The 12,388-nt window shown below is 40.0% G+C and overlaps 1 protein-coding gene across 3 annotated transcripts in view; it reads left to right on the top strand.

Moving 5' to 3' along the window:
• The window catches only part of tll1 (tolloid-like 1), a 46,920-nt gene extending 36,656 nt beyond the window's left edge, over positions 1-10,264 (top strand). For 2 of the 3 annotated variants that reach the window (XM_068727425.1, XM_068727428.1), the window contains 4 exons: positions 2,695-2,822; positions 6,352-6,565; positions 6,874-7,124; positions 8,279-10,264. In XM_068727425.1, the coding sequence (XP_068583526.1) occupies positions 2,695-2,822; positions 6,352-6,565; positions 6,874-7,124; positions 8,279-8,413 (728 nt within the window). In that variant the 3' untranslated portion in view covers positions 8,414-10,264. Of the gene's footprint in view, positions 1-2,694; positions 2,823-6,351; positions 6,566-6,873; positions 7,125-7,281; positions 7,369-8,278 lie in introns of those variants that run through there. The other variant, XM_068727426.1, reaches the window with a different exon arrangement.
• The last annotated feature ends 2,124 nt before the right edge of the window (positions 10,265-12,388 follow it).

Genomic DNA, 12,388 nt, shown 5'->3' with positions numbered 1-12,388 from the left:
GACTTAACTTGTCTCAAAGACTTGAGACTGGACATGAACTTGTCTCATATGACTTAATAACAGCTCTGCTTGCAAGTCACTAAAGCTGTTTGTGTGAGAAACAGACTCACAGAGAGGGAAGAATGTTTCAGTTTGACAGAAAACATTATTTATTAGAGGCTATCAGCAAATTCCCCTGCAATCACACACGCATGCACACACACACACACACCCACACCACTTTTGAATTGACACATTATACTCAACTCTTTGAAGTTGAACTTTTGAACGTGTGCACACACACCACATCAACACACACACACACACACATACTCGCCTCACTAAAGGCTCCCTGTGTTGCTCATAAAAACACTCATGTTTCAAACATCTGGGAGCTTGAAAGCTTTGTATGTAGCACTGTCTTCCTGTGCGTATATGTGTGTGTTTACGTGTGTATTAGACCAGCCTGACTCAGTAATCTTGCAGAGTCATGTAAATCCATATTCCCATCACACAGTTTGTGTCCGTGTGTGTGAGTGGTTGCATGCATACATATAGTATTGTGCGTGTGAAAGTTTCAACATCACATTTTAGTGATAGTAGTCACCTGACAGAAGTGTTTGACACTTTGAGACACCAGCAAAAGAAAGACGAGTTTAAAAAAAAAAGACAAAAAACTTAAAATTATGTTTTTCATGAAAGGAAGACAACTGATAAACTTGAAGCTGTTGGTTTATTTTTTTGAATACTGGTAATATTATGATGCTGTGGCATTATAAACTACTCCTGTTATGATAAGGTGAAAAGAGTTTGCTATGTCAGACAACACAGTTATTATTGTCAGAGCTTAAATCTGTGTATTGTAAGTAACTAAATTGTTTAAAGGTGTGAGGGTCTTCTGAAACAATAGTGTGTGTGTGGAGTATGACGTCTATAATTAATACTTTGCCTGTTAGAAGACTCTCCTTCACATTTACATTGGTCTTGTGAATTCATCCATCTCATTCTGTACCTGGGTTCAGTTTGTCTTACTAAATAAAAAATGTCACTCTGGAATACATCCTGTTGTCTTGTGCATGCCTCCTGCCTCCCATCACCTTCATTAAAGCCGTTCATTTAACTCACACTACACACACACACACACACACACACACACACACACACACACACACACACACACACACACAGTGACTGTGAGGGCTGCCTTTATAGCTTTTTTGTTGCGTTTTTTTTAACTGAAACTTTCCAGGAGGAAAGCAGCCACAGTTATTAGCATGCTGCAATATTTGCCTGCAGCTGACGTGTTATGAAAAGTATTAAGAATTATAGTTGGACAGTTTTCAGCAAATTATGCTCTTATTTTTTGGCAGTGCAGAGCTTAAGAGTACCTAACAAAGTAATAACAGAACAGTTGAATACAGATGAAAAACAGGCTTTGGGCTAACTCTGGCATATTTACAGCAATATTTATTAATGTGCACTGTCCTGTTAAATAGACTAATATATATATATATAAATAAAATTGACTACTGAGTAACAGTTTCTGTAACATTAAACAGAAGCAAAGCTGCAGATCCCAGAGATATGTTTTCTTCCTTGACTTGAACTTGTTTCAAATAACTCTTGTCGAAAATGAAATTGACTGAGTGTCTGTCAGACTTGAGACTCACTGTGAAAGACTGGATACTTGACTTGGACTTTCCAGAAAGACGCAGCACAAACAGACCGCACCAGTGAGTAACTGTTTCTAAGCTACTGTATATCGAACCGCAAGGTGAGCAAAGCCTCACATTACAGAGTTTTTTAATTTTAATTTTTTATAGAAACTAAGTTTTGTTTCTTTGGAGAAAACCCAAGAGATGTAGTGTTCAATTGGGTTGAGATCTGGTGACTGTGAAGGCCAAATTGTGTGACTCGCATCATTTTCCCAATACAATGTATCGAAGCATCTTGATTCATTACGTGTCTCCATCTCCGCATCTCTTCCTTGTCTTTGTTCCGTGTTTCTGAACTCATCTAGAATGGATCCTGAATCTTAAAAGTAATTTGATTGAAACTTCTGGAAGCAGCCACAATCTCGTACAAGTCTTGTATATGTGAGGAACAGAATGAAATGCTCAGTAATCAGATGTTTAAGATCCAATCTTTCACATCCTGTGTTTTAAGGATTCATTTCCTAAACATCCAATCAAAAGGGGCTTAGATTTTAGAGAGCAGTAAGTACTGTGTTTTTTGTTAAAACAGTCAAACTCTAAGCAGTGTAACTATAAGCACAAAAAATGACCTTTTCTCCACATTAGATCCATACTATGGGTTTTTGCTTCTATAAATACAAATTCAAGGTTCAAATGACATCCAGGATAATAACCTTAATTTCACCTGTAAATATTGTAGGTAATGTGTGACTTGTCCTACTACTAATAGAGATACTCCATCCAGACAAAGTGCTGTTTAAAGCATGCGTGCATGCATCCATGTGAAATCCACACTAAACTTGTCATCAGGATGTGTTCCTTTGAAATCTTTTCTCTCTCTTTCGGTTCTCTTGTTTCTCTCCTTCCTGTTCCCTTTCCATTTCCTCTGACCTTTTCCTGTGCAGCTATGATTTTAACTTCCTCTCTGTGTGTGTGCTTGTGTGTTTCTGTGTGTGTGTGTGTGTGTGTGTGTGTGTGTGTGTGTGTGTGTGTGTGTGTGTGTGTGGATATGTGTGTTCAGCTGAGTGTGAGCATAAGATCCACAGCCCCAGTGGGACCCTGAGCAGCCCTAACTGGCCAGACAAGTATCCCAGCCGTAAGGAGTGCACCTGGGACATCACAGCCACGCCAGGACACCGAGTCAAGATAGTAAGTGTGTTGAAATCAAGAAAACTTCAAGGGCTTGTGAAGCTTCTTTAAACCCTTTACTTTAGCATTATTGGCCAGAACAATGCAGCATAATTTTGTCTGTGGGGCCATATCTTATGTTAAACCCTCAGGCTGCCCCCCCCCCGTCTTTCTTTATGATCTCTCCTCCCCTGTTCCACTTATGAAATCCAAATGTGAACGGTGGAGAAAGTGCATGTTAGTATATTCGGGCTAACTGCAAGCGTGTGCTCATGCGTTAGAAAGAGGCCTTGGGCAGTGGCCATCTGTGTCCTTGTGGCTTTCTGCGTGTGTTAGTTGTGTGTGTGTGTGTGTGTGTGTGTGTGTGTGTGTGTGTGTGTGTGTGTACATGCCTGCCTGCATGTACACACACATGCATTTGTGCATGTAAGCATTGATGTGTCACCACAAATAGTCATCTCCACATTTTTCCAGTTACTGCAGCTACATATTTAGGACTAAACCGACACTATTATTATGCTCTGCCGTATGCATCTTGGATTGAAGATAGCCGAGGCTGAACGTTTAAAGTGTGATGTGTGCGTGGTTATTTGTCCAGTGAGACACACAGAGAGAGAGTGAAAAAGGAGAGGAGATGATGGAACGGAAGACAAATGGCGTTCGGCTAAAAGTGTTAGCTTTGATGCAGATGGAGTTTCTCCTGACTCAGGTGGATTCACAGAAGATGCTTAACACTGTTTGCAAGAGGTGATTGAGTGGTCTAGACACACATTTATAGTCTATCCGTGACGTAAACGTATGTAAACATTGTGAATCTTGAGGTGGTTGCATTGCTAGCCTTTGGATCAGGACAGAAAATGCATCAGTGGCGACATGCTAACCTTACTTCACATCCTGATAGATCACTGCCACTGTTCATGTGCTTAACTGGTTCTTGCCAACAAGTAACATTCATTTCTGAGGATGCATGCAAACAGAAACATTATATGTGTAGTTAAAAGTATTAACTATTTATCGATTAACCATTTTATCTATAAAACCAAAGAAAGTAGGGAAGAATCAAACTCACAATTCAATAAAGCCAGAGGCGACGTCTTCAAACTGCATGTTTTGTTCGATCAGCAGTCCAAAACCTAAAGATATTTAGTTTATTATCACAGAACACAAAGAAAATGTGCAAATTCTCACATTTTATACTCTGGAATAATCACAATTTAATTCTTACATGTTTTGGCTATTAATTTTCAGTCAACTAATCAATGAACTCGCTAATCTAAAATGCATGTGTATCTTGATCCTGCAATGCAAATTGGTCCTTACAAAGATGCAGGAGTACAGGAGCACACATGCCCACATTCACACAGATAATCCTCCTAAAATCCACTTGTGTTCCTCATGCAAATAGTGTCGCACACAAACGGTGCAATCTTTACAATATGCACACACATTCCTGATCAAGACACGCAGTCAAATGTTTAGGATTTGGCTCCTTACCTCACATCCTCCCTGCAGCCGCATGCTGAGCTTGTTGCGTGTTGTCGAAATGGTCATCAACTGTCATTTAGTTTTGATAATCTCTTTTCGCCACTTACGTAACTGAAATCACATTCATCATCTGCTATGATAAAACATTTACTGTAGTAGTTTCTGCACCTATTTTTAATGTGCGAATAACATGAGGTTTTCACACAAATATACGCAAATTGGGAAAAGGTGAGATTAGCAGGGGTGCTCTCTGTTTCCATCGTAATTACATCTCAGTGAGATATATTTAATGCCAGAAATATGAGCATAGACGTGAAGGTCATTCTGTTATTTTCCTCTTCAGTTTCTGTCGGTCACACTAAATTATTTTTGGGAGTAGAGAACAGATCCACAAACCAGTGTCTCACCCAAGCTACAGTTAGAAACATCTGGAAGCAAATCACGACATCGTCACATCAGCCCACCTTCGCCCACCTTCGCCCACCTTCGCCCCTCTCTCTCCTCTCACCTGGCTGGTTAAAAACCAGAGGGGTGCGGTGCGGTGCTTGTGGTGGCGTGATGTGGTGGCGTGATGGAGCATGGCTCAGGAGACAATCAGACAAGTGTGTGTCTGTGTGGGAGAGAGGCCTGCAAGGTGTTATGACTCAGCTCACGGTGACTTGATTCGATTAGGAATCGTGACACTGTGTACATGCATGTCAGTGTGTAAGCAATGTGTAGGCAAAGAGGCAGGGAGGCAGGCTGTTCTGAAGATATGTCAAAGAATATGAAATGCAAATATATTTATATTGGCTTGAATGAGTTTTAAAGGAGTGTGACACTGACGGAAGAGCCTTAGAAATATTCATAGCCCTCTCATCATCTCAACTAAAGGTGACATTGTAGCAAACCACTTCATTATTGGTGACATTTGGGTTATTTTGGTTAAAGTAGGTTTCATTTTTATATAATAACAATAGATCACATGACTGTGTGTTCCTTTATAGCAACTTTCAGTTCATTGTTTTGGTTTCTGGTCCCAACTTTGCTGTTTTAGTTCACTGTCACCGTTGACATTTGTTTGTTTTTGGCCAAAACAGGCCAATGTTTCCCGGATGAAACGCTGTAAAAGAAAATCACTGTACACTACCTTCACAGCACCAAGCTACTAACTGGTGACTAATGTGGAGCATAAAAAAGCCAGATATTTCTCAGGAGTTGATGGAGACCAAAAGAGAGCTAAAATAAAAGCTTATAATGGACTTTCATTCATCGGGTGGCCAGAAACACAACTCAAAATATATGATAATGTTGCTCCATATCTGCTGGATTTGTAACTGTGCAACTGTTTACTAACAAGTTCACCAACCTATCAACTTAAAAGGCAGTAATATGTCAGCGTTTGTTTCCACTGCCCCCAAAGTTGCCAAAAAATCTGTTATTGCATGTTTAATTAAAGACTCAGTAAAGCTTTCTCATGTTTTCTAGCTTCTTCATCCAGCTACATGAACTCAGTTGTGGCTTTTTTTAATGAAATGATTGGATTCCAATTCAGGAAATGACTCACACAGTTTAATGAAGGCTCTAACAAAGTATACACTCTTGTCATTAGTCTCTGTCTAATTCTCTAATTTCCTTCTGAACGACGTCCATTGTCTTTGCTTTCTGACATTATGCACTGTTCTGAAGTTGTTCATACGTGTATATACTGTAGGACATACATTTGTGGTGTTGTTATAATTCCTGTTAACAAATAAGAACATCACCAAGTGCAAGTTTATCTCAATATAAAAATATCTTAGGCTGCTTACTATTGGCTTCCTTTCTTCTAAAAACAAACAAACATGTAGATATGTTTTTAAATCTGAGGTGTCAGAAAAATTGTAAAATGCCTTTCTAGAAATAGTGTCCTGTTGATTTTTGGATAATCTAGGGACATCAGCTTGAAAACTTTTCACTGGCAATACTTTCTAACGAAGAAATAGTCCCTATAAAACTGTGAGCAGGCAGGTCAAACGTTAGTCTTTCAACACTCTCTCACATCACACCCAGCAGTCTCTCATCCTCTCTGCTTCTACCTTTCCAGGCCTTCAATGAGTTTGAGATCGAGCAGCATCAGGAATGTGCATATGACCACCTGGAGGCCTTCGACGGGGACAGTGACACGGCAACCATCTTGGGTCGATTGTGTGGCAGCAAGATCCCGGAGCAGCTGGTCTCCACCGGCAACAAGATGTACCTTCGCTTCATTTCTGACGCCTCAGTACAAAGAAAGGGCTTCCAAGCTACACACTCCACAGGTGTGTGGAAGCGTATTTAAGTGTTTATGTGTGTCAGTGATAATATCTCACTTCATGTGCAACACTGTGTGTGACTGTGAGTGTCTGCAAAGAGCATCACTCACAGTCGCCAACGTTGATTTCTCAAGTTTGAATAGATTTTTAAGAGTAATACCTCCCTCTAGTGGTTCACAACAGCACATGCGAGATGAAAATCATTCACGAAATCTGACAAGAGTTTATTGACTATACTGGAACAAACAAAATCTAACAAATGCCTGATTTATCAGAGTAATATGTCACTCCTTCCTGATTCTGTGTCTCTGCAGAGTGTGGAGGTCGTCTAAAAGCAGAAGCTCGTCAGAAGAACCTTTACTCTCACTCCCAGTTTGGAGACAACAATTATCCGGGTCACACTGACTGCGAGTGGCTGCTAACAGCCGAGCAGGGCTACGGCATCGAGCTGAGCTTCATTACGTTTGAGGTAGAGGAGGAAGCGGACTGTGGTTATGATTACATCGAGCTGTACAACGGGTACGACGCCAACTCACATCGACTCGGCCGCTTCTGCGGTTCAGGGGTAAGATTTTATGTTCTTTTTAAAGGCTCAATTTTCATCTTCGACGTGAAAACTCAGCCAGGTTTAGGTGACTGTTAGACCAACAATGAATTGATTTCACTAAGAAGTATTGCTTGTATAACCAAACCCTGAGATATCTTATCCCTCTTTCCTATAGAGCTCCATTGTTGTCCGAAAAACTATATAAAAACACTCGTTTGATACTGGGTGACATGCTCCTTCATTCATCGGCATTTTACTTTATTTTGTGTTGATCGCACATGCACCATCCTGCTGCTGTAAATACTCAAAACACCTGCATATGAATTTAGTCCCCAACAAATGTGCCGTTTAGTACAGTTTGACTCACATTTACTAAAAACTACTGTGTCCATATGAAAATAAAAAACATAATTATATGTCTGCGAACCAATGGGCTTGTGGCTGAGAGCCATAGACAGGGTTGGGAAGTCAGAAGGTATTGAGAGAGGTTTAGGTCTTTTCATATATAATCAGATAAATATATAGTAACATCAGCCTTATCTTTAACTACAAATAATTTTCACTTTGTCCATTTTTGAAAGCATGCTGCACTATTTTAGATGTTTCCTATCATTACAGGCAGCCTGACTTGCTTGACTTGTGTAACCCATCACAGTGTACATCAATAGATATTTAAGTTCTTGTGCAGTTGATTGTGTGGTATTGAAAAATTTATTTTTTTGAGGTATTGGTAATGAATTCAGGTATTGTGTTGACACCGTGAAAGTAAAAAGTTATACACCGAAATTGTAACTTAAGTAAAAATACATTAGCGTTATCAGCAAAACATGCTTGAAGTATTAAAAATGAAAGTACTCATGTGGAAAAATGGACCCTGTAAGTGATGCTCAATACAGTACAAGTACCTCAAATGTGTACTTATTGTAAGTACAGTATTTGTAATTGTACCTTGTTATGTTCCACAAATGAGGATGACACAAGTTTCAAAAGTTTCTAATTGATGTTCATACAGAATTATTGTAAACTTTGCCTTGAAAGTGGGAAAGAACACACCTAAGCTGTAATGTAAAGTATAATAATAATAATATTATATTAAAACCACAGTTATGAACCTCTAAATGTCCGACAATGTGTGATATGCTTCATGTGTCCCTCCATCTTCCCTTCTTCAGCCCAGGGAGGGCATCTACTCGCCCGGAGGTGCTATGCTGATCCGTTTCCACAGTGACGACACAATCAGCAAGAAGGGCTTCCACATCCGCTACACGAGCACCGAGTTCCAGGAGAGCCTTCACACCAGGAAATGACCTCACACGCAGCCCGTGACCTCTGACCTGTGTGCAGCCCCACGCCACTGTCACCCTGACCTTCACCATGGCAATGAGAACAGTACAGCCTGTCCCCTCTTCTCTGACCCGACAGACAGATGTGGACGTTTGTGGACGCTCGCCAGCCGCGGGAGGAAGACGACACTTTTACGTGAACATTGGTCTTCCTTTGTGGCTCCACGCAGGTCATCGCACTCTTGATACGAGACCAGAAAAACAATGAGACATCCACAAAAGCTCCAACAAACGTGACGACTGAGTGAGCCATTTCTGTGGAGGAGATGGTTTTCATTACTGCACACCAAGCTACGCTCGCTATGGATGCTCACGGTCGCAAAAAAACAAAAGAGTACAAACAAACACATAAACACACGAGATTCATATTCAGAATTATAAACTACGGATGCGTGAGGAGCGTCTACCTAAAACAAAATACCAGGGAGTTTAGAGACTTTTCCGACTCCTTGAACTGCGACTTACTGTGATCAGACGGCTTCTCAAACCCACAGTAACTGAGAGGAAACTCTAAATAGACATTTTTATTGCCTTTGATGCCTGGGAACTGGTCTCTTCAGCCCAGCTCAGAACGGCTGCAGATGATTTTATTTCATGTCTTATTGTAAAACCCATTGTGTTTACTGTATGTGTGTACAGAGAAAAAGAAAAAAGAAAATTCTGAAGTCCGTCATTTGCCCTTTTTGCTTAAAGCTTATGCAGACGACCATCGTGGAATGGGAAAAAATATAAAAAAATGCAAATGGAGAATTTCCAAATGATCTGTGATGTTATTGTTAAGCCTTGCATTATGGTGTGTGTGTGTGTGTGTGTGTGTGCGTGTGTGTGTCCATGCTGTTTTTGAGTTTGCACCGTCTAGTAGCAAACTTTCATGGATGTTTCCGGTTTTCCACCTCACCCCAAAATAAAAAGCGGATATCGGAAGGGAATATTTTCTTAGCTGTCTCTCGGAGTGACACCATTCTGATTGAAGGAGAGATTCCCATGGTGCTAAAAATAAAAAATACATTGAATGACAGACGAGTTTGGTTGGAAGATCAGGTTTTGGAAACACAGTCAGCGTGCAAACAGCACACTGCATCAACAGCACTAGTCCTGTGGAACTACAATATTGCCTTAGAACCAAAATGTATGCTGTAGAAGGTCGCTCCTATGCTCTTGTGGCAGTGTATTGCATTTGTTTGGAGAGCTTGAATGGTTTTATTGTCAAAAAAAAAAGCAACAACGAAAAACATGGGAAATGTAGTCTGTGTGTGAGATAGAGTCTCAATGGTGCATGTGTGTTTGTGTGTCATTTTTGTAGCTGCTCTCAGAGATACATACACACATGCTTACACGTCCACAAAAAACAATTTGTGTGCGTTTTCCCAAACATCTCAACACACACTTTTCCCCTTCTGTATATTTGGAGCGTGGAGAGCAAAGTGATGTAAAGTTGAAGGAATATCAAGGTGCATACAGGATGCATCATCTGTTTTGTTAAATGAAAACGTGTAAGTGTGTGTTATAGGTGATTATAGAGAAAATAATGTGTGTGTATGTCTGTAAACTGTATGTTTTTAAGTTGAATCATTCATCGCTGTACGTGCCAAGCTCCAGGTGACCCTGATCCACTGTAGTTTTTGTTTTATCATTCCACCTCTGTGTCTGTAGTTCAGGGACACTGACATGACGTCCTCCGCATCAGTCATTAAAATACACACAGGTAAAAACCACAAGCAGCTGTGTTTCGTGGATTATTGCTGTGTTTGGTGAATGGCTTTATGTTCTTTTGACCTGATTATTATATTATACTTATAAAACACATTTGATAGTGTGTAATGGCTCAGATTAGGTCTGTTGTAATCTATTACTCTGTTTTCCACTATTAGTCCATGGCAAAGGTTTAGTAAAAGATGTCACGCTAAAAGAATCTGTAAACCCACTATGAGTGTTTTTGTTTGACTATATTTCCTGTAAGCAGCTGTTTCTGCTCACTTATTCTACATCAACAGCCATCTTATGTGTTTTCTATGGAGTCTGCAGTGCACAACTAGAGTAAATATAGTCTTTTTTAGAGTTAAACTATCATCAATTCATAAGTTGAAACATTTAGGGAAATACTCTTATTTGCCTTCTTCCCGAGAGTTACATTACATTACATTACGTCATTTAGCAGACGCTTTTATCCAAAGTGACTGACAATAAGTGCATTCAACACAGGTATTCAAGAGAACTACTAGTCACCAGAAGTCATACGTGCATTTCCTTTTTTAAACAAGCATCTAAGCGCATAAACCAGAGCAAAAGTACATGAAAAGATTAATACCATTATCCTGTCTGTATGCTAAACATGAAGCTACAACCAGCAGCTGGTAACTTAGCTTAGCATTAAGACTGGAAACAGGGGGAAACAGCTAGCCTAACAAAGGTCATTTTGCCAACCAGCATCTCTAAAACTAGTAGATTGTATTGTGACTTGGTGTGTGTTGTTCTATTTATTTATGTAACTTCCTATGAAAAGTTCCATCTCACAAACAATATGCAGAAGTGCTATAGTGTATTTATAAACTGAGTACAATTGAACACTGAAAAAGTTTATAATCAATGCGGTGGCACCATCAGACTCCTTATAAAAGTCCATAGTGTTTGAGTTAAAGCCCCACCTGCTGGCAGCAGAAGAAAGTGTGATGTTATCGGAAGGTAACATTTTAATTAATATAATTCTGACTTAATGCGCGACATATATGTATCATTGTTCTACAATTTAAGGGCAGCGGCCGGCAGAATACACAATTGTGTTTTAGTGCGCATGTTCAGAAGGTAAATCGACAATTTGTGAAACTCTCGCGAGATTTGAGACGTGCGGCTGATAACCTGTTAACCCCGCTGCAGGTTGATTAGTTTGCCAAGTAACGTTTGTCGTGTTTTGATATTAGTATTTCTCAAATATAGTAACTGCTCTTTCCATGAGCGGTGTGGATTATCTTCTACAGCACAGATTTTAAAGTATGTTCTTTAAAAAAGGGAAATTTGACATTAAACACCTCGCTGCCCAGCCGCGGGATTTTGTTAAACCAAACCGCAGTTGAAAATAATCAAATTTAAGGTGGAGTGGTTGTGGAAAAACAGCACGCTTGTCAGATAAATCGCTTTGTGTGTGTGTTAATTGGAGGGGATGGTGATTACCTGATCAACAACAGGCTTTCAGGATCTTAAGTATCGATGTGAGAGCATTTACCAAACATGGAGGCAGCAGGACAACTTGGTGAAATTGGGCAAACATTAGTGAAGTTACCCAAACTTACTCAATAACAGCAAATTTGAGGAGAACAGGTATGTGCTCTCCGATAACCACTTTTGTTAAACTGTGGAAAGTGTCAAATAGTGTAATTTCTTTGATTTTGCATCTGTGCAAAGTTGTTACCCAAACATGTATTCTACTGAAAAACACCACTGCCTCCTGTGCAGGTACTGTCAAAGTTTCATGATGGTAACTTACACCCACTGAAGTGCTAGAGTGAGTTAATATGTATATAAGCATGTTATGAGTAGAGTAAAAAAAAACAAAAAAACACACCAAAATGCGTCAAGGCTCCAATCATTTCAGTCGTGAAACATTCAAATGAATGTAGCTCTACAACAGATTAACGTTTGACCCATTTTAAACACAACAGCTTGGCGGTATCTCGAGGATAAGCCACTTACCTTGTTATAGGATCAGTTTGACGAGCTTCAGGTGACACACACACACACACACACACACACACACACACACACACACACACACACACACACACACACACACACACACACACACACACACACACACACACACACACACTGTGTTTGGTGCTACTGTCATACAGTCAGTCAACCACTAGAGGGCGCTCAGTTTGAGCTTTTCACAGGTCAGTGATCCGATCTGCTCGAATGTTTTAACTGTGACTCCATCTACAG

This window comes from Cebidichthys violaceus, unplaced genomic scaffold, assembly GCF_023349555.1.
Source record: "Cebidichthys violaceus isolate CVI_PGR_0920_01 unplaced genomic scaffold, fCebVio1.0.p SCAF_4, whole genome shotgun sequence".
Classification (NCBI taxonomy): domain Eukaryota; kingdom Metazoa; phylum Chordata; class Actinopteri; order Perciformes; family Stichaeidae; genus Cebidichthys; species Cebidichthys violaceus.
This window is presented reverse-complemented; position numbering and strand designations above follow the sequence as displayed.